At 44.8% G+C, this 27,084-nt stretch overlaps 1 protein-coding gene across 8 annotated transcripts in view; it reads left to right on the plus strand.

Moving 5' to 3' along the window:
• ASTN1 (astrotactin 1) overlaps positions 1 to 27,084 on the plus strand; it is a 651,398-nt gene that overhangs the window by 588,308 nt on the left and 36,006 nt on the right. For all 8 annotated transcript variants that reach the window (XM_073643365.1, XM_073643361.1, XM_073643368.1 and 5 more), the window contains one exon: positions 25,746 to 26,017. In XM_073643365.1, the coding sequence (XP_073499466.1) occupies positions 25,746 to 26,017 (272 nt within the window). The remainder of the gene's footprint in view (positions 1 to 25,745; positions 26,018 to 27,084) is intronic.

Here is a 27,084-nt window from a genome sequence, read left to right on the forward strand (position 1 = left end):
TACCTCAGCACCCTGGTATCTCCAGTATTGGATCAGATATACAGGGTGGACAGCAGTGTGAGCAGCCTCTTCTTACCTCAGCACCCCTGGTATCCCCAGTATTAGAACAGATAGACAGGGTGGACAGCAGTGTAAGCATTCTCTTCTTTCCTCAACTCTCCTGGTATCTCCAGTATTAGGTCAGATAGACATGGTGGACAGCAGTGTGAACTACCTCTTCTTACTTCAGCACTCCTGATATCCAGTATTAGATCATAAAGACAGGGTGAACATCAGTGAGCAGTCTCTTCTTTTCTTAGCAGCCCTGTTATCTCTAGTTTTAGATCAGATAGACAGAGTGCAAAGCAGTGTGAGCAGCCTCTACTTACCTAAGCATCTCTGCTATCTCTAGTATTAAATCAGATAGACAGGGTGGACAGCAGTTTGAGCAGCCTCTTCTTACCTCAGCACCCCTGGTATCTCCAGTATTAGATCAGATAGACAGGTTGAACAGCAGTGTGAGCAGCCTCTTCTTAACTCAGCATCCCTGGTGTCAACAAAATTAGATTAAAATATAGCCTGGGATATGAAGGGAGAAATATGGAGTTTCCTACTGCACATGCTCCCTCGCACATGCCCTATTAATAATCTGAGACAGGTTTCTGTCAGTGTAGCAAGACTGCATTCATTTTAATATACTGTACATTACTGAAATGTATTTAGGAATCAAATTATAATGTAAATTCCTTTAGATATTTTTTTGTTTCTATTCCCAGAGAAACCCTTTAATGACACCCAGAAAACTTCAGAAACCTATTGGTTGAAAGTGTGTACTGTATGTTGCCCACAAGAGAGGAATTATTGAAAAGATATAGTTCTATTTCCAGAAAAGTAATGTAATTTTTGTCCTTGCTGTGTGCACTGATTTATGTAACAGAGATATAAAATTTGTTAGGTTTTACTGAGGCATTAATTGTTTCTTTTGTTCTTCTTGACGCCTTCTGAAGATACACATCTATTTGTTCAGTGGAGTCCTTATCTATAATGAATAACAGCGAGGGGGACAGTAATAATTGCAGTCTTAACAGTGGTCATACCCTACAGATATTAGTTAGGATCAAACACAAGAAAGACATTTCAGGCCGGGGATGCTAAATCTTCATTTGTTCACCTCTTTACCAAGAAAACAGAACTACAGGAGACAATGCATTTTATTATAGGTGTAGATTGAAAGTCCTTGGACCTGGTCCAAAAGGGATAAAACTTAAACTCTGCTGCGTTAGATCAAGATTTCATGCTATTTGCAGTCATATAATCACTGCAGTATAAAGTAATCATTTGTATGATAAGGCAGCTAATGTAATCGGATCCCTATTGCCTACTTATAATGCCTCTCCTCCACAAATAGCTGGCTAGATGCTTTTTGCAGGTCAGTAGACACAATAATGGCCAGCCGTATTCAAAAACCTCAGTCAGTGGCATAGTGTGGGTTGTCAGTGCCAATACAAGTCAAGTATTGTGCTTGTTAACCCAGTAATAATGCCTTGAGTGCCCCTTAAAAAAATGCCTCCTACAGGAGTGGACACAGACAGAAGAGGTCCCCAATGCAAGAACAATATATCGGCCCTTTGAAGTCCAATAGCACATCTAAATACACATTTCCACCTGCTTTAGAGGTGAAAGTGGGCCCCATTACCTCTTGGTCCCCTGTGAGGAGACACAGGTTCCACCAATGGTATGTCCACCCTTGGCCACCTAAAACCAAATAATGACCCATGAGTGGCCCCTTTATAAAGTGCTAACTCCACCTTAGCGCTCCTGAAAAACTAATGACTCTTCTTGAATGCCCCAAGAGTCATAAGAGTAATAATGTCACTTTTGCATGTAACCCACAAAAACATTAAGTTTATACTAACCTAATCCAAGCGACCTAGTCCTTTTGTCCCCTGCACACAGAGTTTGCCGACACATGTTGTTCAATGCAGTGAGATTATTGTGCCGGATGTCTTGTAGACTGTAGACTGTAGGCCAAGTTCAGGCTGCTGCTTTTCTTTTTTATTCTTTTGAAATTTTGCATCACTATGAATTTTGCCCGCTGGCCAACCACCTCTATGGCGATACCCAACATTACGTCACTGGCCTCTATCATGCCTCACTCCAATGTTTCACATAGATGCTGCTGCAGGGTACTAAGCATTTGCCTCCTATTCAATTCAATGGCCTATGGATAGGGCATCAATGAAAAAGTAGTGGACAACTTCTTTAACATATTGTATTTCCATATCAAGGGTGTAAGATGACCAGTCTTTTATTTAAAAAAAAAACCATGATTTCCTTATACTCTGTATGGAAACGTTTTTGCTATATGTGTCCCTATTAGAGATGAGCGGATCTTTTGAAATTCAAATTCGCCAACGTCACCAGATTTTCCCCCAAAATCTGATCTGCTCAAATAAATTTGCTTAAATATCACTGCTGGAAAGCTTATAATTGCTCGGAAAATACATGTAGGGAAATGGAAAGAGAGAGAGGACCCTGTTAACCATAAGAGCTTACACTCAATAGGAGAGAGAGGACCCTGTTGACCACAAGAACTTACACTCAACAGGAGAGAGGTCTCCGCTTACCATAAGAGCTTACACTCTACGAGAGAGAGAGAAAGAGAGGACCCTGCTGACCAAAAGAGCTTACACTCTACAGGCAAGAGAGACTTACCCAGTGACTCTGAAGATGGAAAATGATTCTGCCTTGCAAACTGTGCTCCACTGGGATCTGCGATTTTAAGGAAATTCGACTCGATCTTCCGCACATTGATCATGCTCATCTCTAGTCTATATGTGTCTATCCATTGATTGTGTATTAAATTTGTACAATGAAAATTTGGGGTCTAAACAAGAATTAGTGGAAAGGTAATCTTGGGTGCATTTTTTTTTTACTCACTTACTGTATATATGTCACGGGTGTGTCGCCACGAAGATCATCACGATTACACAGCCTGACTTCTCGCAGCTGACTTTTTGGTGCTTTGTGTTTTTCTGCAGTGAGGGAGTTAATTCTCTCTCTCTCTGTGCTAGACGAGGTCCAGCCTCGCCCAGCTGCAATTAATGCTGCTGTAGTGAGACTCCTTCAAATGCCTGCTGGTCTGTTAGGGAAGTGTCGGTGAAAGGATTTCATGCAGACTAACAGAGCGGATCGTGGTATTTGGAGTTTCAGAGATAAGTGTATTTGGAGCGTTTTTTCCCTTCCTCGCTTTATCATTTATCTCCTTTCCCGTTGGTGTTCCCTCTGTTGTAGTTGTGTAGTTTTTGTATGCAAGGTGGTTTTGGTTTTTCCCTTGTACTGTCTCGTTCGTCTAAGTACTGTGTGTGGGCATATTATTACTTGTCCCCTTTTGTTGTGATCGGGGTCCTTCTCAGGACTAGATTACTTAGGTGCAGGGATCCTCAGGAGGTAGGGGTTACGCTGGCGGCCTGGACCTCTGTACCTTTAACAGTACCTCCAGGTTGAGGGATTAGTCAGGGCCCCAGCTTAGGGTCAGCTTAGGCCCCCTACCTCCAGTATACAGAGACAGCGTGACATTTTCACCGACCACTTAGTTTTTCTCCAGCTACCATGGATCCAGTAGCCGGTCTAGCTCGGCAGTTGCAGAGTTTGTCCATGGAGCTGGCGGACGTTAGGTCCAAGGTTTTGTATCCTCAGGAGCAAGCCGGACCAGAACCTAAAGTAGCTCTCCCTGACAGGTTCACTGGGGGGCGGGACAAGTTTTTTGTTTTCCGGGAGGCATGCAAGTTGTACTTTCGGCTGCGGCCTCGCTCATCGGGGAGTGAAGAACAAAGGGTGGGAATTCTCATCTCGCTCCTACAAGGGGACCCACAATCTTGGGCGTTCTCTCTTCCCCCGGGCTCCCCGGCTCTCCAGTCAGTGGATAGGTTTTTCGCTGCTCTGGACTCGTATATGATGACCCAGATCGGATCTCCCTTGCTGAGTCTAAGTTACGTAGGATTCAGCAGGGAGATCGTCCGGCGGAGGAATTCTGTTCGGAGTTCCGTAGGTGGGCCACGGACACCCAGTGGAATGACCCGGCTCTTAGGAGCCAGTTTTGTCAAGGTTTATCCGACAAATTACAGGATGTGTTGGCACAGTATGACTCTCCCGCGTCACTGGAAGCCGCTATGGCCCTTGCTATTCGCGTTGACAGACGGCTTCGGGAGAGGTGCGGGATAACTCCACCCCCTGTGATGACTCCACCTCCTACAAGGTCCCCTCATATGGTGGTTCCCCTGGTCAGTCCAGAGGAGCCTATGCAATTAGGAGGGACATAATTTCGGGGGGGGGGACCGGTGGTGCGCCATAAGACAGGAAGGTGTTTCTTCTGCGGGAGAAAGGGACATTTTATTGGGGGGTGTCCATCCCGTCCCTTGCAGAGTGAAGAGTCGTCGGAAAACTGTTGATCCCAGGTTGTGTGGTGGACGGCAATCTGGGAGTAGGTATTTCGTCCCTAGGTTCATCTCAGTTTCTCGTACCGGCGGAGGTGGTGGTGGGTACGAGAACTGAGAGGATATCTGTTCTTCTGGATAGTGGGGCCGGGGCTAATCTGGTTGATGCTCGGTTTGCCCGGGTTCAAGGTATGCGATTGAGTGAGTTGGCTAAACCCATCCCCATATTCTCGATCGATGCCAGGCCTCTCGGTCAGGGAAGTTTTTTGCAAGCTGTGCATGACGTAAAACTTCAAGTGGGGGCGATACATAAAGAACTGTTGTCTTGCTACGTGTTGGAGGGTCTTCCCACTCCTATAGTGTTGGGCCTTCCTTGGTTAACTAAGCATAACCCGGTTATTAATTGGCAAACCAGAGAGATAAGCCAATGGAGTAAATTCTGTAATAAAAACTGCATGAACACGGTCATCGGTGCGGTTACTCCTTGGGTCTTACCTCCATTTCTGGCGGACATTGAGGATGTATTCTCGGAGAAAGGGTGTCAGGAACTACCTCCTCATCGCGAGTATGACTGTTCTGTAAAACTGCTCCCTGAGGCCAAGTTACCTAAAGCTAGGTTGTATAACCTTTCTGGTCCTGAGAGGCAGGCCATGAAGGATTATATTTCAGAAAGTCTGGCTAAGGGGCATATTAGACCTTCATCTTCACCGGTGGCTGCGGGGTTCTTCTTTGTTAAGAAGAAAGATGGAGGCCTACGCCCTTGCCTGGATTTCCGTGAACTTAATCGGATTACGGTCCGAGATCCGTATCCGCTCCCACTTATTCCCGATCTCTTTAATCAGATCGTGGGCGCCAAATGGTTCTCTAAGTTGGATCTCAGGGGGGCGTACAATCTGATTAGGATGAAGGAGGGGGATGAGTGGAAGACGGCGTTTAACACTCCGGAGGGGCATTATGAGAACCTTGTCATGCCATTCGGTCTGACTAATGCCCCGGCGGTGTTCCAACACTTTGTTAATGACATTTTTCGCCGCCTGGTGGGACAGTTTGTTGTCATATATCTGGATGATATCTTAATTTACTCGCCGGATCTGGTGTCTCATCAGGAGCACGTTAGGCAGGTGTTACAGATCTTGCGGGATAATAAACTGTATGCCAAATGGGAAAAGTGTGTGTTCGCCGTACAGGAACTCCAGTTTTTAGGCTTCCTGGTTTCAGCGTCCGGTTTTCGTATGGACCCTGGGAAAGTGCGGGCAGTTCTTGAGTGGGATCGGCCAGAGAATCTTAAGGCACTACAACGTTTCCTGGGGTTTGCTAATTATTACCGGAAGTTCATTCGTAATTTCTCGTCCATGGTTAAGCCTCTCACAGACATGACTAAAAAGGGGACGGATTTTTCTAGGTGGTCTGACAAGGCTTGTCAAGCATTCTCCTCCTTGAAAAAATGTTTTGCCTCGGCACCCATACTCATTCAACCTGATGCGTCACAGCCATTCATTGTAGAGGTAGACGCTTCCGAGGTAGGGGTGGGAGCAGTATTGTCACAAGGTTTGTCCCCTGGTAAGTGGCATCCGTGCGCCTTTTTCTCTAAAAAATTGTCGTCCGCTGAGAGGAATTACGATGTCAGCAATAGGGAACTCTTGGCCATTAAGTTAGCTTTTGAGGAGTGGCGCCATTTTTTGGAGGGGGCAGTCCATCCGGTCACCGTCATCACCGATCACAAGAACCTGCTATATCTGGAGTCCGCGAAACGTCTGAATCCCAGACAAGCTAGGTGGTCATTGTTTTTTACCAGGTTTAATTTTGTCGTTACATATCGTCCTGGGTCAAAAAATGTAAAGGCGGATGCCTTATCTCGTAGTTTCCCTGGGGCCGGGAATACGGACGACCCGATTCCTATCCTTCAGGAGGGGGTGGTGGTTTCGGCAGTATGCTCTGAGCTGGAGGAGGAGGTATTGGAGGCTCAGGGGGACGCCCCTGTTGGACCTCCAGGGAGACTGTTTGTTCCAGATCAGTTGCGACAAAAGGTGATCGAGGCACACCATAACTCAGTTTTTGCAGGACACCCGGGGAGTAAAGCAACTGTGGATCTCCTCTCGCGTCGGTTTTGGTGGCCTAACTTACATAAGGAGGTGGTAACTTTTGTCGCGTCCTGTGGGGTTTGTGCGCGCTCTAAGACCTCACATACCCGTCCGTCTGGGGCCCTCTTACCTTTGAAGATCCCGGAGCGTCCTTGGACTCATCTGTCTATGGACTTTATTACGGACCTCCCTCCGTCTTCGGGTAAAACGGTTATACTCGTTGTAGTGGACAGGTTCAGCAAGATGGCACATTTTATCGCTCTTCCTGCTCTCCCTAATGCTAAAACTCTTGCGCAGGTGTTCATTGGGGAGATTGTGAGGCTTCACGGGGTACCCTCCGAGGTGGTGTCTGATCGGGGGTCTCAGTTTGTGTCCAAGTTCTGGAAGGCGTTTTGTGCACGGCGGGGGATGCATTTGTCGTTCTCATCGGCTTTTCATCCTCAGACCAATGGTCAGACGGAACGAATGAACCAGAGCTTGGAGACATATCTCCGGTGTTTTGTGTCAGAGAACCAGGAGGACTGGGCTTCTTTCTTACCTCTGGCAGAGTTTGCTCTTAATAATAGGCGGAGCGAGTCCACTGGTAAGTCCCCGTTTTTTGGGGCATATGGTTTTCACCCCCAGTTTTGTACTTTCAGTAGGGGGGGCTCTTCGGGGGTTCCTGAGGAGGAACGATTTTCCTCATCACTCGCTTCAGTATGGAGAGGGGTACTGAATAATCTGAGTACTATGGGGAACCGTTACAAACGTATGGCTGACAGGAGGAGAGTGTCTGGTCCGGACCTAAGTATGAACGATCGGGTATGGTTGTCTACCAGGAATATAAAACTTAAGGTTCCCTCCTGGAAACTGGGTCCCAGGTTCATCGGGCCGTACAGAATCAGTTCTATAATTAATCCGGTGGCATTCCGTCTTGACCTCCCCCCTACGTTTAAAATTCACAACGTGTTCCACAGATCGTTGCTTAAGAGGTATGTGGCGCCGGTGGTACCGTCACCTTTACCTCCCCCTCCAGTGGTGGTCAATGGTAACTTGGAGTTCCAGGTATCGAGGGTCATCGATTCACGCTTTAATCGCCGGTCCCTTCAGTACCTGGTTCATTGGAAAGGGTATGGTCCTGAGGAGAGGATGTGGGTTCCTGCGTCGGATATTAACGCAGACCGATTAGTTCGGGCCTTCCACACGACTCACCCGGATAAACCTGGCTCTGAGGGTCCGGAGGCCCCTCGTAGAAAGGGGGGTACTGTCACGGGTGTGTCGCCACGAAGATCGTCACGATTACACAGCCTGACTTCTCGCAGCTGACTTTTTGGTGCTTTGTGTTTTTCGGCAGTGAGGGAGTTAATTCTCTCTCTCTCTCTGTGCTAGACGAGGTCCAGCCTCGCCCAGCTGCAATCAATGCTGCTGTAGTGAGACTCCTTCAAATGCCTGCTGGTCTGTTAGGGAAGTGTCGGTGAAAGCATTTCATGCAGACTAACAGAGCGGATCGTGGTATTTGGAGTTTCAGAGATAAGTGTATTTGGAGCGTTTTTTCCCTTCCTCGCTTTATCATTTATCTCCTTTCCCGTTGGTGTTCCCTCTGTTGTAGTTGTGTAGTTTTTGTATGCAAGGTGGTTTTGGTTTTTCCCTTGTACTGTCTCGTTCGTCTAAGTACTGTGTGTGGGCATATTATTACTTGTCCCCTTTTGTTGTGATCGGGGTCCTTCTCAGGACTAGATTACTTAGGTGCAGGGATCCTCAGGAGGTAGGGGTTACGCTGGCGGCCTGGACCTCTGTACCTTTAACAGTACCTCCAGGTTGAGGGATTAGTCAGGGCCCCAGCTTAGGGTCAGCTTAGGCCCCCTACCTCCAGTATACAGAGACAGCGTGACAATATATCGTGCCATTAATTCCACAGCACTTTACAGACATTATCATCTCTATCCCCATTGGGGCTTACAATCTAAATTCCCTATCAGTATGTCTTTAGGGTGTGGTAAGAAACCACAGAACCCAGAAGAAACCCACACAAACACGGGGAGAACATACAAACTCCTTGCAGATGTTGTCCTTTGTGGGATTTGAACCCTGAACCCCAGCGCTGCAAGGCTGCAGTGCTAACCACTGAGTCACCACCATCCATAGTATTTACAATGTGAAAGTAGTGCCTGCAGGCTAAGCAGTAATGTCACGAGAGCAATTGTTTCAACACAGAATTAATAATTATTTTTGTTCTTCTGCACATACATTGCACATAAGGAGGCATTTCTCAGTACCATAGTTATGTTTGATGCTCTGATTGGCATGCAATGGACAGACCATTGTGTCACCATGTACAAAACCCAAGTGATTTGCTGTACACATTATATTTGCCACATAACTGCGATTTACACTGCTAGGTTAATTGACTTCCCAGAAACTTGGCCTTAGTAGCAGGTGCTTGTCTGATCGACATAGGGATTCTAAATTGAAAGCTTCAACTGATATGTAGATGAATAAAGCACTGCCTAATAACGATGGCGCAGAATGGAAAGAGCATATAATAAAAAATACCAAATATATATGATAATATAGAGCTATGTGGTGTAGTCTCAAAATCATAGACTGCACTGAACCATTTATAGAGAAAACTGGAAAATTTAGTGTTAAGGTCTCAATTATATCTGGAAGACGGAAGATCCTTTAAACAGGAAATGGCCAACAAAGTAGGACCACCCTGCTCTACATTTTTAGATTGTTTTAATAATCTCAATATCTGTTGTAGTTTAGGCTATTGAAAAGGCTAAATTTCAGGACAACCTTGAGTAAAGAAGTTAACTATGCATTCCCTAGTGGTCTAAGGTAATGAAAGGGTCGCAATTACATTTTGGTTACTTCTGGAAGGACTTGTCCTCACAAGACATTCAAAAAAGATGGGATGACGTAAAACTGGTCCTGTCTATAAATGAAAGTTGTTTTACAGTTATAATATGAACGACTCATCATGAGAATAGGTCAACAATGTCAGATTGGGGGGATCCAACACATAGCTCCCAAAATGAGCAGTTCTTTCCAGTTCTGGCAATGGCAGGAGGCAAACAGTGAACCGAGCTAAGACTCCAAAGCTTCATTCACTGTGTAGTGACTGTTCAATTCAATAGTAGCTGACCTGCAGTATCTCAGGACTGATACATAAAGTATATTTCAAAAATTGCATTTTCACATAGTGTTCTCACTTATTATGTATGGCACCATCCATTATTAAACAGTTTCCGTACTGATTATGTATAGCACCGTCCATTATTGCATAGTGTCCTCACTTATTGTGTATAGCACTGTCCATTATTAAAGTGTCCTCACTTATTAAGTATAGCTTCATTTTTTATTACATAGTGTTCTCCTTATTATTTATGGCACTGTCAATCATTACATAGTGTCATCACTTAATGTATACAGTGTCAGATGCCTCTGTGGGGTTTGTATTAGTATAAGGTGTAGAAGGTATTTATTTTGAGGAGTTAAATGCTGTAGCTAGGGCAATGCATTCAGCGAGAAATTTGGCATTATTTCTCTATTCATTCTTGGTTTCCCACACGTGTTCATCATGGGACTCCCATGATGAGATCTGTTATTTGATATCTCACCTATCATGTGAACCCCCCAACATATGACATATTAGGTGACCAGGTAGACCTGCTCAGTCTGAACAGCCTGGGGCCCCGGAGAGCCTCAATCTTCCCCTCCTTACCTGACTGCATTGTTCCTGTAAAGTTTGGAAGAAGAGGGATTTTGATATAGAGATACAGGGATTGTCCTAGAACCCTTACATCTCATGTATAAAAATCCTAATGCATCAGCCCACCAAGCCATGCAATTTTAAGTACTTATTGCACTTTGCAGTATGTAAGACTCTGAGCTCATGCTCTGGAGTGGCGCCCTTGATATATCTCTGAGCTAGGTTGTAGGAGCCAGTACTGCACTGTCACTCTGGGATTGTCTGTACTTTGCTGTATCTAAGATGCCCTGTCTCATTAATCCCGATATCAGATGATATGACACCATTGACAAAGCTCTGTCTGTGACTATTGTAAACAGTCCTATGGATAAAGCTCTGTGGGTACAATGTGTGCAGTGCTATTCCTATTATAGGTATCAGTTAAAGACAGCTTCCCGTGCATACTAAAGAGATGTCTAAGTGACGGATTTGCTCCTTATTAGCAGTGGCAGTAAATTCTTTCCAAATATGTAACTGATCTGATTTAGCGATACTGACAAAGTCAACTACACACATTTATTTCAGGAACTTTCCCATAAGCAGAATAGATGGCTGAGAAATATGGAGAAGCGAATGACATGATTGTAAAATACAGTCTGCAGTGCAAGACTCAATTACAGGCTCTGTGGTGATTTGCAAATACTGGATCTCATTTATCAAAAACATCTCCGACAAGAGGACCTCATTGCCTGTGGCAATTAATCAGGGTTTAGCTTTTATTTTCTAAATTGTACTAAAAAAATTAAATATTCAATCTGCATACCCTTCAGATATAATGATTTGGGCAACAACCTGCCCACTTTCTTCTGTCTACATCTGATGTTTTTATCAATTATTTAAATCAGCCATAACTTGCCAACAATGGTCGGCTTTTTGGTTCCACCACTGTAAGACTCCACCATTGTGCTTTCCAATTCAAGGTCATGACTTTCTACAAATTTTTTCCAGTTTCTCACAATAAAAAATTATTACATTTTTGTTACATACTAGCAAATTCCTTTACTGACTGAAAACCACATCACAACTGCTCGTTGGTCATCTATAGACATATACAGAAAAGACATGACCCAATATAGCATTGTGCCATCCCGGCCGGGCCGCTGTGGTCACGGTACTGGTGCACGGCGGTCCGAGTGCTGGTATGGTCCGACCGGGGATACGCGCCAGTCTTTGTCAATTGTGGGGGTTAATAAAATAATAAAAAGGTTTGTGATGCCAGTTGGGATGCTCGGCCTGGTATGGCCGGGCACTGATGAGGGCCCCTGGGAGTTAGGTGGTGATGAGCAGTGCCAGATGATTATCCCTTCCCAACCAGGGCTTGCTTCCAGGGGAGTTGGAGCAGGAATGGCGCAGCAGGGAATAATCAGCTTGAGACAGGGTAATAACCATTTTGTACCTTTTACTGGAGTTCTGCAAACAGTTCCAGAAGCTTCTATACAGTTCACATACAGGGTTTTGGTCAGACCTGCACTGTGAGGGTTCAGATTCTCTGCTGTGAGGTTGTGTAGCCTTCCTGCTGCTAATTATACCTCTGGTAGATGATTCCTTGGATCCTCAGGGGTCCAAGGTGAACAGTTACTGGATCTGTGATCCCTTCCAGTGAGCAGGCAGCTTGAATCCTGTGGAAAACACCTACTTTCTTCTGTAGTAGTTTTCCTGATTCTATGCACTGCTGAGCCCCTAGGAAAAAGCACTCTTCAGCCAGTCATAAAGACTGAGCAGTCTTTCAGTTTAGCACGGACCCTGGAAGTCCCTGTGCTCTCGGGACTGAGACTCCGCCTTGTGCAGCTTGTCCTTGCAGAGGGAGCACGCATCTCTCCCTTGTACAAGGACCCTCCATGATGCTACATGTTTCCTCACCAAAACTACAACCATTCAAGCACCTCCTCCCCTATCTGAGGGATCGTGCACAACTTCCTGGTTTGGACAAAAGTGCACAATCCTCCAGTAAGGGATCACGTAACAATGTGTGTATGTAATGATAACAGCAGAGAACTTATCCCTCACCATAACTGGCAATACATATGAATTATATCCCACATGCAGGCATTTTGTGGCGCTCTACAGACACGGGTGCCACAGTATCACAATATTAGGCATCTTATTGTAACACTCATAAAGGCACCTCAGATAAATACACCTAAGGGGGCACTACCATGGTTAGAAGACAATATCAAAGGAATTTCAAGGGTTTTTTAAAGAAGTTCTCCATTCCTGAAAAGGTTTTTACCTTACCAAACCCCTGCTGCAATTTTTCCAATACTGTTCTGTACCCTCCCTAATCTAGAAGAAGATTGTAAGAATTGCAATTAGAAGGGTCAGTAAACTTTATTTTATTATTTTGCTGAATGTTTTGATGGGTTTTGGATAAAAATATATCAGGTTTGGACAATTAATACACTGCTCAAAAACATAAAGGGAACACTCAAATAACACACCCTAGATCTGAGTGAATGAAATACTCTCATTGAATACTTTGTCCTGTACAAAGTTGAATGTGCTGACAACAAAATGACACAAAAATCATCAATGGAAATCAAATTTATTAACTAATGGAGGCCTGGATTTGGAGTCACCCTCAAAATTAAAGTGGAAAAACACACTACAGGCTGATTCAACTTTGATGTAATGTCCTTAAAACAAGTCAAAATGAGGCTCAATATTGTGTGTGGCCTCCACGTGCCTGTATGACCTCCCTACAATGCCTGGGCATGCTCCTGATGAGGTTGTGGATGGTCTCCTGTGGGATCTCCTCCCAGATGGACTAAAGCATCCGCCAACTCCTGGACAGTCTGTGGTGCAACATGACGTTAGTGGATGGAGCGAGACATGATGTCCCAGATGTGCTCAATCGGATTCAAGTCTGGGGAACTGGCGGGCCAGTCCATAGCTTCAATGCCTTCATCTTGCAGGAACTGCTGACACACTCCAGCCACATGAGGTCTGGCATTGTCCTGCATTAGGAGGAACCCAGGGCCAACCGCACCAGCATATGGTCTCACAAGGGGTCTGAGGATCTCATCTCGGTACCTAGTGGCAGTCAGGCTACCTCTGTTGAGCACATGGAGGGCTGTGCGGCCCTCCAAAGAAATGCCACCCCACACCATTACTGACCCACTGCCAAACCGGTCATGCTGAAGGATGTTGCAGGCAGCAGATCGCTTTCGACGGCGTCTCAAGACTCTGTCACGACTGTCACATGTGCTCAGTGTGAACCTGCTTTCATCTGTGAAGAGCACAGGGCGCCAGTGGCGACGTTGCCAATCCTGGTGTTCTGTGGCAAATGCCAAGCATCCTGCACGGTGTTGGGCTGTGAGCACAACCCCCATCTGTGAATGTTGGGCCCTCATACCACCCTCATGTAGTCGGTTTCTAACCGTTTGTGCAGACACATGCACATTTGTGGCCTGCTGGAGGTCATTTTGCAGGGCTCTGGCAGTGCTCCTCCTGTTCCTCCTTGCACAAAGGCAGAGGTAGCGGTCTTGCTGCTGGGTTGTTGCCCTCCTACGGACCCCTCCACGTCTCCTGGTATACTGGCCTGTCTCCTGGTAGCGCCTCCAGCCTGTGGACACTACGCTGACAGACACAGCAAACCTTCTTGCCACAGCTCGCATTGATGTGCCATCCTGGATGAGCTGCACTACCCGAGCAACTTCTGTGGGTTGTAGAGTTCGTCTCATGCTACCACGAGTGTGAAATCACAACCAACATTCAAAAGTGACCAAAACATCAGCCAGAAAGCATTGGTACTGAGATGTGGTCTGTGTTATGATCTGCAACAAGTACTAAGGAAAGATAAGGGAAAACTGTCCCTACAGTAAGACTAAGCTGAATCCCTACGATGTAGCGGGCTGCCTGTTCCTAGCGAACAGATGCGCCTTAGTCCTCGGCTAGTCTGAACAAAGACCTATAGCATAAGGGTAAGGGTCCCTAAAAGAACTAAGTCTCTGGAACAAAAAATGGGACACCTCCTAAACAGAGAAGTTGTTGCAGAACACAAAAAAACAAACAGACAAAAAGGTACTAGAGGTCCCAGAAGGACCAAGAACTGACAGAGAAAGGCACAGAAGCACCTGGCTAGAGAAACAGTCAAACACTGAAGTCCAGAACAACCAAAAGGGCGGAGCTGGAATATAAAGGCAGAAGGTCAAGTGACCGCAAAACATAAGATGGAAAAAAAAGAAACAGGAGGGTTCTAACAGTGCCCCCTCTTTTATGAGAATCCTCCGGATGCTCCAGGCCCAGGCATATCTGAAAACCTCTTGTGGAAAGCTTTAACAAGCCTAGGAGCAGAGACATTATCCGTTCTTACCCAGGAGCTGTCTTCGGGACCGAAACCCTTCCAGGAGACAAGATACTGTAATTTCCCCCTATGCCATCTAGAATTCAAGTTACGAGAAATTTCATATTCGCCGTCTTCCACCACAGGAGGAACTGTGACAGTGGCATCTCTATCTGACACTTCAGCCTTCTTCAACAAGGAAACGTGAAACACAGGATTAATCTTCCAGGAAGTAGGGACATCCAACCTAACAGCAGACAGGTTAACAACCTAAAGCACTTTAAATGGACCCACAAACTTAGGACCCAATTTTTTAGAGGGAAACCTCAACCACAGGTTCTTTGAGGACAACCAAACCATGTCACCCACAGTAAACAAACCTCCTTATGTTTCGTGTCAAAATACTTCTTGGAATTCTTGTTAGCCTCTTGAAGGTTGCAACGTACATTAGTCAAAACTCTCTCCAAATCACTGGAAAAATTCTCTTCCTCCGGCACCGCCGACCCCAATTTGGAGAACGAACCAAAAGACGGATGTCTCCCAGTACAACAAAAAAAAGGAGAACACCTAGCAGAGGAGGATGAATGATTGTTAAGAGCAAATTCTGCGAGAGGCAGAAACTCAGACCACACCGCTTAATTGTCCGCCACAAAACAACGCAAAAACTGTTCTACATCCTGGTTCTTTCTTTCAGTCTGTCCATTAGACTCAGGATGATACCCAGACGAAAATGACAAATGGACTCTCAACCTGTCACAAAAAGCACGCCAAAATCGAGCCACAAACTGAGGTCCTCTATCAGAAACAATATCCGTGGGAACGCCATGAAGCTTGACAATCTCCTTAACAAACGCCTTAGCGAGTGTCTTGGCGCAGGGCAACTTAATGAATGGAACCAAATGACACATCTTACTAAAACGGTCTACGACCACCCAGATGACAGTAAAACCCTCAGACACAGGAAGATCAGTAATAAAATCTATAGAGAGATGCGTCCAAGGTGCACTAGGAACCTCTAGAGGGCAAAGCAACCCCGCAGCAGGAGTATGTGAAGCCTTTGACCTGGCACACACAGTACACTGATGCACCCACTTGATGACTTCCTTCTGCCATCCAAGCCACCAAAAACTGCGACTGATAAGTCTCTTAGTCTCCGAAATTCCTGGATGACCTGCCAACCGAGACTCATGACACTACACAAACAAATCTCTCCTAAAGGCTCTAGGCACAAACAACCTCCCATGGGGAGTGTTGGATGGAGCATCATCTTGAGCTTTCAGAATCCCATTCTCCAAAACGGAGTCCAATGCCGCCATCACAACTCCTTTCTGTAAAATGCTCTCCTCCTCCTCGGCACCGACCGTAGGAGAGAAGCTGCGAGATAAAGCATCGGCTTTAACATTCTTAGTACCAGGGATATAGGTAACAGAAAAATGAAACCTAGAAAAAAAAAGTGCCCACCTAGCTTGACGGGCATTCAAGCGCTTGGCAGCATCCAGATAGATCAAATTCTTATGATCTGTGAACACCTGAATAGGAAATCTAGCGCCTTCCAAAAAATGACGCCAATGTTCAAACGCGAGTTTAATAGCCAGCAACTCCCGATTTCCAACATCATAATTCAGTTCGGTTTCCGAAATTTTTTTCGAAAAGAAGGCACAAGGATGTACTCCATCCCTGTTCTCCTGAGACAAAACTGCTCCAACGCCCACCGATGAAGCATCTACCTCGACCAAAAAAGGCTTGGTCTCATCAGGCTGCATAAGGAAAGGGGCAGAACTGAACCTCTCTTTGAGATACTCAAACGCTTCAATGGCCTCAGTAGTCCACTGGCCCGTACTCACACCTTTCCTGGTGAGATCGGTCAGAGGCTTAACAATTACAGAAAAATTCTTAATGAATTTCCTGTAATAATTGGCAAAACACAAAAATCTCTGTATAGATTTCAAACCAATAGGCCTAGGCCATTCCTGCACAGCCTGAACCTACACCGGGTCCATCTCAAAGCCCTCACTGGAGACAATGCAGCCCAAAAAACAAATTTTCTGCACAGAGAACTCACATTTCTCCAGCTTAGCAAAGAGTGAATTATCACTCAATAACTGCAAAACTTCACACACACTCTGCCAATTGGACTCTAGATCTGGTGAATAAATCAAAATGTCATCCAAATACACAACCATATTCTTAACAATCAAAGGTCTCAGATTGTCATTAATAAGGTTCTGAAAAAATGCAGGTGCATTGGTAAGACCAAAAGGCATCACCAGATTCTCAAAATGACCTACCGGAGTGTTAAAAGCAGTTTTCCATTCATCACCCTCATTCACTCGTAACAAATTGTATGCCCCCCGGAGATCAATTTTAGAGAACCACTTGGCCCCCACTAACTGGTTAAACAAGTCAGGAATTAACGGCAATGGGTAGGAATTGCGTACGGTAATCTTATTAATTTCACGAAAATCCAGACATGAACGTAAACCCCCGTCTTTTTTTTTAACAAAGAAAAATCCAACTGCCACAGGCGACTTAGAAGGTCTAATGTGACCAGCAGCCAGGCTAGTCTGAATGTACTCCTCCAATGCCTTTCTTTCCGGGATAGTCAGATTAAACAAGTGACTCTTGGGAAGAGTAGCTTCAGGAACAAACTAAATGGCGCAATCATAATCCCTATGAGGAGGTAAAACTTGCGACTCCTCCTCTGAAAAAACCCTCCAAAAATTTTGAATAGGTACAGGAAATTCCCCTGTTTCCACAGCCGCAAATCGACCATTACAACATTTATCATAGCACTTCAGACTCCAAGATTAATCACATTAGTAGACCAGTCCAGCAAAGAATTGTGCAGTTTTAACCAAGGCAAACCTAAAACGACCGGAGAGGGTAAATTATCTAATACAACCAAGTCCAAAATTTCTTGGTGAACTCCATTGATAGTGAGGGGAAATGCAGCAACCTTGTGAGTAATACATTTCAAGGGAGTGTTATCAATTGCAATCACAGAAATAGGTGATGACAAAGGTTTGGATTTCAATTTAAGGTTTTCCAAAAACCCTTTATCAATCACATTAAGTGTTGAACCACAATCCACAAATACCTGAAATTCAATCAAATTTTCCTGCAAAGTAGTATTTCCAGAAAGAAATACTCCTGCAGAGCGTAAACAAGCTATACGGGCGTAACTGACCTTTTTATTTCTTTACTTAAACGAAGCTCACAATACTTAATCAAATGGTCAGCTTTACCACAATAAAGACACAATCCCTTGGCGAACCTCCGGTCTCTTTCCTGAGAGGGGAGCGACTTCGCCCCAACCTCCATCGGTTCTCCGCCGTCAGAGCAGATTTTCTGGGGACTAGAACCTGGCATTACAGGAGTCTTTACCTCATTCTGTCAAAATCTCAGTCTCCTATCCACATGAACAGCTAATAGCATGGCATCCTGCAGAGTCTCAGGTGCGGGGAATGCAATTAGCAAATCCTTAACCCTTTCACTCAGACCAGCAAGAAATAGACATTTCAGAGCCAGATCATTCCATTTAACTTCTGAGGCCCATCTTCTGAAATGTGTGCAATAATTTTCAACATCACCTGACCCCTGATTCAAACACCTGAGTTCTGCCTCAGCAGATGAGATTCAATCAGGATCGTCATATAATAGCCCCATAGCAGAGAAAAAATTCTTCTACAGACCTTAAACATGGATCATTAGGTTGGAGAGAAAAGGCCCACCCCTGTGGTTCTTTGCGCAAAAGTGACATAATAAAACCAATGCACTGTGATTCATTCCCAGAGGACCTTGGTCTCAAATGAAAATATAACAAACAAGCATTTTTAAAGGAAAAAAAATCTTGCTGTTTACCATAAAAAACATCAGGCAGTCCTACCTTGGGTTGCACAAAATGGGCTTCAGAACAGCTATTCACGTGTTGCTGGAACTTGGCAACCTCCAGAGACAGTCCCTGCAGGCATTGAGCCAAATCCTGGACAGAAACTATACCGATCCCCAAATTTCTTTCCTTTTAGTTTTTTTTTTTTGGGCTGGACTTACTGTTATGATCTGTAACAAGTACTAAGGAAAGATAAGGGAAAACTGTCCCTACAGTAAGACTAAGCTGAATCCCTACGATGTAACGGGCTACCTGTTCCTAGCGAACAGACCCACCTTAGTCCTCGGCTAGTCTGAACGAAGACCTATAGCATAAGGGGAGGGGTCCCTAAAAGAGCTAAGGACTGGAACACCTCCTAAACAGAGAAGTTGTTGCAGAACACAAAAGACAAAGAGACAAAAAGGTACTAGAGGTCCCAGAAGGACCAAGAACTGACAGAGAAAGGCACAGAAGCACCTGGCTAGAGAAACAGTCAAACACTGAAGTTCAGCCCAGCCAAAAGGGCGGAGCTAGAATATAAAGACAGAAGGTCACATGACCGCAAAACACAAGATGAAAAACAAACAAACAGTAGGGTTCTAAAAGTCTGTGGTCCCCACCTGCAGAACCACTCCTTTATTGAGTGTGTCTTGATAATTGCCAATAATTTTCATCTATTGTCTATTCCATTTGCACAACAGCATGTGAAATTGATTGTCAATCAGTGTTGCTTCCTAAGTGAACAGTTTGGTTTCACAGAAGTTTGATTTACTTGGAGTTATATTCTGTTGTTTAAGTGTTCCCTTTATTTTTTTGAGCAGTGTATAAGGACAGAATCTTAAATTTGCTAATAAAAATAATAACCTAAAAAATTATTGCAAAATAAAATGCTCTCCTCAATAATAAATAAAACAGTATTGCTAGTGTCACTTATTGGAGGTTACTACCCTATATGCCAATCCCTGACTTTTAATTAGTTTTGCTATATGACTAAGGACTAGAGATGAGCAAACTCAAACATACAAGTTTGGCATTCATACTCGACAGTTACTGTCCGGTGCGAAACGCCGAACACGGACTTTCCCCGGAAGTCCATTGCAATGTTCTGAGGCCTGGGGAAAGTCCGTTGCCGAGAGAGAAAGAGAGAGAGAGAGACTCCATTGTTTGATTCTGGCTCAAGTTTGGGCACTGTACTGGTACCTGAGCCGAACTTTGGACTAAAGTTCGGGTCGGGTACCAGAACCCGAATTTCCACTGGTTCACTTATCCCTACCAAGGACATTAGCCAAGCCAGAAATCCGTAAGATGATTCTCGCTAAAAGTGCTTGGCCAGAAGAGACTGGTTGGAACCTGATCATTTTATAAAGAGGATCCCAAAGACAAATCAAAACGTTGAGCTCCTCTCCCAAGATCGGCAAATTCTACCACCTCCCAAAATATATATTTGCCAGCCTTTCCTTAGATCTCATTTTCTGTCAATCTCCTGTATATTCCCATAATCAATTTCATTCTTAACAAGTCAATACTTCAGTGTCGCAATTCCGGTGAGAAATCGGTTAGGGACATATGACTTGAATGTATCTCTACCTACGAGACATGCAGCACAAAGGAACCTATTGCATAAATGAAGATATGATGATCATTTACATGATCAGTATATTCCATGAAATCTAAATATGCATTTTTTTTCTCCAAATTCCCATGGATGGAATATAAGAATATCTGCTTTTCACAAAGTAGATTTCCACACATTGAAAGACAGAAAAACAATAAATTACTGCGCAAGCTGTGTAATCTTTAACAAGATGGGAAGTGTTGCTTTCTAAAGTCTTGTGGTTATTTAGCCTCAGCACTGCTAAGGTGTAATATCTGCCTCAATCCTTGCATCCAGCCGTGAGAGCTCTCACGTCTTCCAATTTCCAACACAGACAGATCTCAAAATGCATCTGTCTCTGGCTCATTTGTGACTATAACATCAGCATTTAATTTGCATGTGTGATTAGTTACTCCTCAGATGTGTTAAGAGCACCAAAAACAATGTGCCTTCAGATTTTAATGATGTTCTCTTGTTCTCACCAGTATAATTTGACTTTAACTGTACTTTGTTATATTATGTTTCTGATATACCTGTAGAATATACAGGATTACTTTTGTCTAAAGATACTCTTTAAGCCTCCATATACACTTTAGGCTAATATTGGCTGAACTTGCCAATATCAACGGGTTCGGCCGATAGTTTAATGTATGGCACAAGCCAAATGATGATCAGGAGAGATGTCGATCGGACATGTCCAATTTTGGACTGCTGATTTCATTGATCTCCCTGAGATACACCACTGGCCAACATATCAGCCGGCAACTTTCTCATAGAGAACACAGGAGTGATGTTTATATAGGAGTGTCAGTTGAGATGGCTGTCGGCCAGGGGCGTACATAGAAATCATGTGGCCCCATAGCAAAAGTTTTAATTGCCCCCCCCCCCCAAAAAAAAAGAGAAAAAAAAAAGAAATATTTGTCGGGGTCACAGAAGAGCAGATCTCACAACTTTCCAGCCTTTACATAGTAATTTTCCTCTTGCTGAAGTCTTGGATTCCTCTTTCATTGCCCCCATAAAGTATGATGCCAACAAAAGTGCCCCCCAAACACAGTATGATACCCCCATGGTGAATTCCTCCATAGCACTCTCCACATGCACAGTATAATGACTCTACTGTAACCCCCCCCAGCAAAGTATGGTGATCCATCACAGTATGATCCCCCAACTGTGACCCCCACACAGCCCTCCATGCTTTGTAATGAGCTTATATGCAGTATAATGGCCCCACACCTCACAAAACTATATAATGACCCCCACTAACCCTCCACACAGTATTATGGACCCCACACAGTATGATGGACCCCATACAAACCTTCAGACTATATAATTGCTTGCATACAGAATGATACATTCCCCATGGTCCTCCCATACAGTATAATGCACTCCCCATGGTCCTCCCATACATTATAATGCACTCCCCATGGTCCTCCCATACAGAATAATACACTCCCCATGGTACTCCCATACAGTATAATGCACCCCCCGCAGGGTAAAATGCCGCCCCCACAAGATACAATGTAGCCCCCACAGGGTAAAATGCAGCCCCCAGTCCTCCAGTATTATGGCCACCATGTATTCACTGATTTAAAACAATAAATAAATACAATACTCACCGCTCTTCATTCCCCCCACTGCTTCGGTTTCTGCAGCACGTGTCCTCACCTCAGCAGCTTCCCTGACTGACACAGCGTGGAGCGCGATGAAGTAACATCATTGCGCCCGCTGCGTTAGACGCAGAGGGGGAATTATGGGAAAGGGAGTGTCACATGACACATGGGGCAGGGGGTGGCGCTGGCTGGCCAGAGATGGGGCCCAGTGCGGGGCGCCCCATTGTGAGTGCTGATACCCAACCCCCCAGCTTACAGGCCCTATAGCTCAGTATGCCACTGCAGTTGGCCAAACGATCAGCTAAAGCATTGTTTGGCCAACAGCCATCTAATGTGGTTGTCCAGCATTAATCATACTTGCTAACTACCCTGGAGTCTATCATAAAATGTGGAGACTCTTTGGCCTCCCCGGTGTGCTGGCAAGTCTTTAATATCTCACCAAAACCTTTTGAAATCCAGTGAATCCAGATTTCTTGGAATTTACGTTACTTGTGCCCTGTTATCTCAAGTAGGCGGAGAAGTTATTGTGGATGGGGTTAAAAAATGGGAGGGAAATGAATATGGAGAGTTATCACTGAGAAATGAGGTGTACCTACTGTAGCATAGCTGGGAAGGACAGCTCTGCAGGGTTTGATTAGATGCACCTGCAGTGTTTTTCCCAAAGAGCCAGGTCCTGTATCAGTGAAAGGGAAAGTCAGTGGGTGTGTCACTGTTCAGAGAGTCTGCTGGACTTTTAGAAGAGGCGAGCGTGAGGGCTCGCAAGTGACGCGCCCCCAGGGCCCTGGGGTACTCGGCAGCCGGGCCTCCGATAGCCGGGGGGTATCACGGTGGCTGGCCCGGTCCGTGGCCCAGGGCGGTCACTCAAAAAGGGGGATATTATATACAGTTAGGTCCATATATATTTGGACAGAGACAACATTTTTCTAATTTTGGTTCTAGGCATTACCACAATGAATTTTAAACAAAACAATTCAGATGCAGTTGAAGTTCAGACTTTCAGCTTTCATTTGAGGGTATACACATTAAAATTGGATGAAGGGTTTAGGAGTTTCAGTTCCTTAACATGTGCCACCCTGTTTTTAAAGGGACCAAAAGTAATTGGACAGATTAAATAATTATAAATAAAATGTTCATTTCTAGTACTTGGTTGAAACCCCTTTGTTGGCAATGACTGCCTGAAGTCTTGAACTCATGGACATCACCAGACACTGTGTTTCCTCCTTTTTGATGCTCTGCCAGGCCTTCACTGCGGTGGTTTTCAGTTGCTGTTTGTTTGTGGGCCTTTCTGTCTGAAGTTTAGTCTTTAACAAGTGAAATGCATGCTCAATTGGGTTGAGATCTAGTGACTGACTTGGCCACTCAAGAATATTCCACTTCTTTGCTTTAATAAACTCCTGGGTTGCTTTGGCTTTATGTTTTGGGTCATTGTCCATCTGTAGTATGAAACGACGACCAATCAGTTTGGCTGCATTTGGCTGGATCTGAGCACACAGTATGGCTCTGAATACATCAGAATTCATTCGGCTGCTTCTGTCCTGTGTCACATCATCAATAAACACTAGTGACCCAGTGCTACTGGCAGCCATGCATGCCCAAGCCATCACACTGCATCCGCCATGTTTTACAGATGATGTGGTATGCTTTGGATCATGAGCTGTACCACGCCTTCGCCATACTTTTCTCTTTCCATCATTCTGGTAGAGGTTGATCTTGGTTTCATCTGTCCAAAGAATGTTCTTCCAGAACTGTGCTGGCTTTTTTAGATGTTTTTTAGCAAAGTCCAGTCTAGCCTTTTTATTCTTCATGCTTATGAGTGGCTTGCACCGTGCAGTGAACCCTCTGTATTTACTTTCATGCAGTCTTCTCTTTATAGTAGATTTGGATATTGATACGCCTACCTCCTGGAGAGTGTTGTTCACTTGGTTGGCTGTTGTGAAAGAGTTTCTCTTCACCATGGAGATTATTCTGCGATCATCCACCACTGTTGTCTTCCATGGGCGCCCAGGTCTTTTTGCATTGATGAGTTCACCAGTGCTTTCTTTCTTTCTCAGGATGTACCAAACTGTAGATTTTGCCACTCCTCATATTGTAGCAATTTCTCGGATGGTTTTTTTCTGTTTTTGCAGCTTAAGGATGGCTTGTTTCACCTGCATGGAGATCTCCTTTGACCGCATGTTTACTTCACAGTAAAACCTTCCAAATGCAAGCACCACACCTCAAATCAACTCCAGGCCTTTTATCTGCTTAATTGAGAATGACATAACGAAGGGATTGCCCACACCTGTCCATGAAATAGCCTTGGAGTCAATTGTCCAATTACTTTTGGTCCCTTTAAAAACAGGGTGGCACATGTTAAGGAGCTAAAACTCCTAAACCCTTCATCCAATTTTAATGTGGATACCCTCAAATGAAAGCTGAAAGTATGAACTTCTACTGCATCTGAATTGTTTTGTTTAAAATTCATTATGGTAATGTCTAGAACCAAAATTAGAAAAATGTTGTCTCTGTCCAAATATATATGGACCTAACTGTATATGGGGATTTGGGAAAGTTCGTGACGCCACCTGTGGTACCTGGTGAAGATCACCAGCGCTTCTACAGTCCTCTGAGGCAGATGTTAGGGAAGGCCTCAGGGCAGTGTGGTAGTAGAGAGTGGGTCGCGCTGGGCGTTGTAGTGCAGGGGGAACGATAGTGCCAATGAAGAATGGACAGGGGCAGTGCAGTGCAGTCATCCAAGATTTTACTCACAGTTCTTTAGACACTTCACAGGTGCACTATACAGGTAAAGGCCACCCGCGTCACGCTGCGTTCACCGGGCAGAGGTTCAATCCTTCCTCAGGCAACTTGAGAATACCTGGCAGTACCCCACTTTCTCGTGTTCCTATTTTGACCGCCTTCACTCCGGTCTTTCTCCCTCCTGCTCTGCGCTGCCCACTCTCAATCCCGCTCGGGTGCTCTGAAGTCCTTCCTATATGTCGGATCTGGGACCTACTTGACCCTCCTGGGGGATTAAAATGCCGCAGCGATCCCTCTGTCTTCTGACAGATGCGGGGCGTATGGGTGCCGTCCTGCACGCGCCGTACCCCCTGGGATCCTTTCTGTAGAACGGAACCTACTCCCTGCTCCCCTCCGGGGCCTTCTGACCTGGCCCTAACTGTGGAGTAGATCTCCTAATGAGACTCTGCTCCCGGACTGTTCCTCCGAACAGTCCCGAGCTGTTCTTCTGAACAGCTCCCTAGAACTTACACGACTACTCCACCACTCAACTCCACTGGCACCCTAAGATGGCTTCCCTCTTTATACTCCTACTAAAGTGCTTCCTGTAACTACTTCCTCCACCCACACCCACTACTGGTTACCCCTACCTTTGGGTCCCCCCACTCCAGCCAGGGTCAGGGCTCAGCAGAAACATACATTGCTTCTTGCCCCTCCGGCCGGCCTGGAGCAGTGTAGTGTTGGATGCAGGTGTTTTGGGGTTTCGTGCAGCACTCCCTCCGTACCTGAGAGAAGGGAGACACCACACCTCTGAGTGTGGTGCAGTACCTCTGTGGCGACTGAACCCTCAGGGGCACCACACAAGCACAGCCTAGATGTGAGATGCGGCTAAGAGAGAGACTAGTCAGGGATTCTCTCTGAATTGGTCCTAGAGAGGAAGGGACAGTGTAATCTTTGTGTGGGTTGTCGTATACCTGCCGGAGTATTGGATGCCGAAGTATTGCACATGTACCAGACATATGTACCGTAGTTTCATGCTTTAATTGCCTTTGTGCCAGAGCACGGCTGTTTTGTGTTAAAGTGCCTCTTGGTTTTATAGAGTTAATAAACCTTACCTTGCTGGAATAATAATGTTGTCTGTGTGAACACTGCTTAATGCCTACCAGAGACAGTAAATCCCTACACTCATTCAAAAATTTTCTGTGGTGCACTGTACATCTCATTGATGCTAACCTTGTAAAGTTGACACGTGTGCTCTTCATGCCTCAAACTTGATAGCCCAATTGAGAAATTTGAGCTATTTATGTTTTTTTCTAGCTGTATGGCCTTCACGCCATCAATGTCTGATGAGTTGGGTTCTAAATCCTGAAAACCACTCTAATCACAAGGAAGGAGGTACCCGTCTCTTAGACAGTTTCGGTATCCCTTACATACTTTATTTTCCTAGGAAATACTCCATCTGATGAGTCTGAGGAAAGAGAAAGAGAACCAAAAGTGCTGACGTTCCCAGAGTACATCAACAGTCTTCTTGATACCGGCACCAGACGACTGATTCAAGGTTTGCGCATGGAGTGTCAAAGTCGTGGACGATGTTCCTCATATTGCCAGTTGTGCCACGTTACTTCTAGCCCAGATGCTCCACCAGAACCTGTTCTTCTAGAAGTCACAAAGGCAGTCCCGATATTTGAGCTGGTCACCAACAACAATGTCACCCAGCAGGTAAGTCAATGCTATAAATGGTGCCCCACAGGAAAAGAGGTGTTGGTATAGGAGATGTCTGGGATTTTAAAGCATTTGTCTGACAGAAGGGAAGGTGGCAAAAATACAAAAATACTTCTCAACTAAATTGACTGCCGTTCCTGCACAAATGTTTCAATGATCTACATATACAGTAGCTCCCTGCGGCGATGATGTGCTTAACATTCACATGGTGGCAAAAGACAAACAGTAACCTCAACATGTGTGGAACATGTCCTCTAAGGCCAGTGTTTGTCTTCAGTGGTCAAGTACATATATTCTATGTCTTCAGTCCAAAACGTGAAGAAAAATTAACATGAACCAATTTTTATCTTATCTATTACGGTATTTATTTTCCTTTTACCATTTTCCTTATGGTCAGCTTTTTTCTATTAACCCTAGAAAACCTCTTTAATTCAAAGAAAAAAAATATAGGTGGCTTTAATGTAATGTTCACAAGGTGGATTTTTTTTGTGTGTTTGTATTAATATCTGCAACAGAAATCCAAAACTTACCAGATTTCTGCCATTAATTTTTGTGTAGCGACAGAGAATGTATAACTGGTGGAGGAAGGCTGGACTCGATGGACCTGAGTATTTTTTCAACCTATGTAACTATGTAAGGCTTGGGTCACACAAGTGCATGTTCTCTCATCCGAGAGAATCTGGTCGCTTATGTAAATCACACTCTGGTCAAACTCTGCACGGCCGAGTGCAGTCCAAATATCGGATCAAACTCTGACATGTTGCAATTTTTTCCTTGGACTGCCTCGGTCCGAGGATAATATCGGACATGTGCATGGCCCCATAGAATAGCATTCGTTCAAGTGTGATCCCATGTTTTGTCAGATCGCACTCAGACCGAATATATGGTCACGTGCACAAGCCCTTATTATGTATAATTTGCAGTTTGAAATGCCGTGAGTACGCGCACACATTAGTTTCAATCAATGAGACTCATAGGCGCATGACTATCTGCACAGTTTCCGCGTGGAATCCGCTAAAACTTATTGAAGCTGTTTTCAAATCCGTGCGAGAAAAATCAACGGC

This window comes from Phyllobates terribilis, unplaced genomic scaffold (assembly GCF_046119375.1).
Source record: "Phyllobates terribilis strain yellow unplaced genomic scaffold, ASM4611937v1 Scaffold_8__6_contigs__length_399053987, whole genome shotgun sequence".
NCBI lineage: Eukaryota > Metazoa > Chordata > Amphibia > Anura > Dendrobatidae > Phyllobates > Phyllobates terribilis.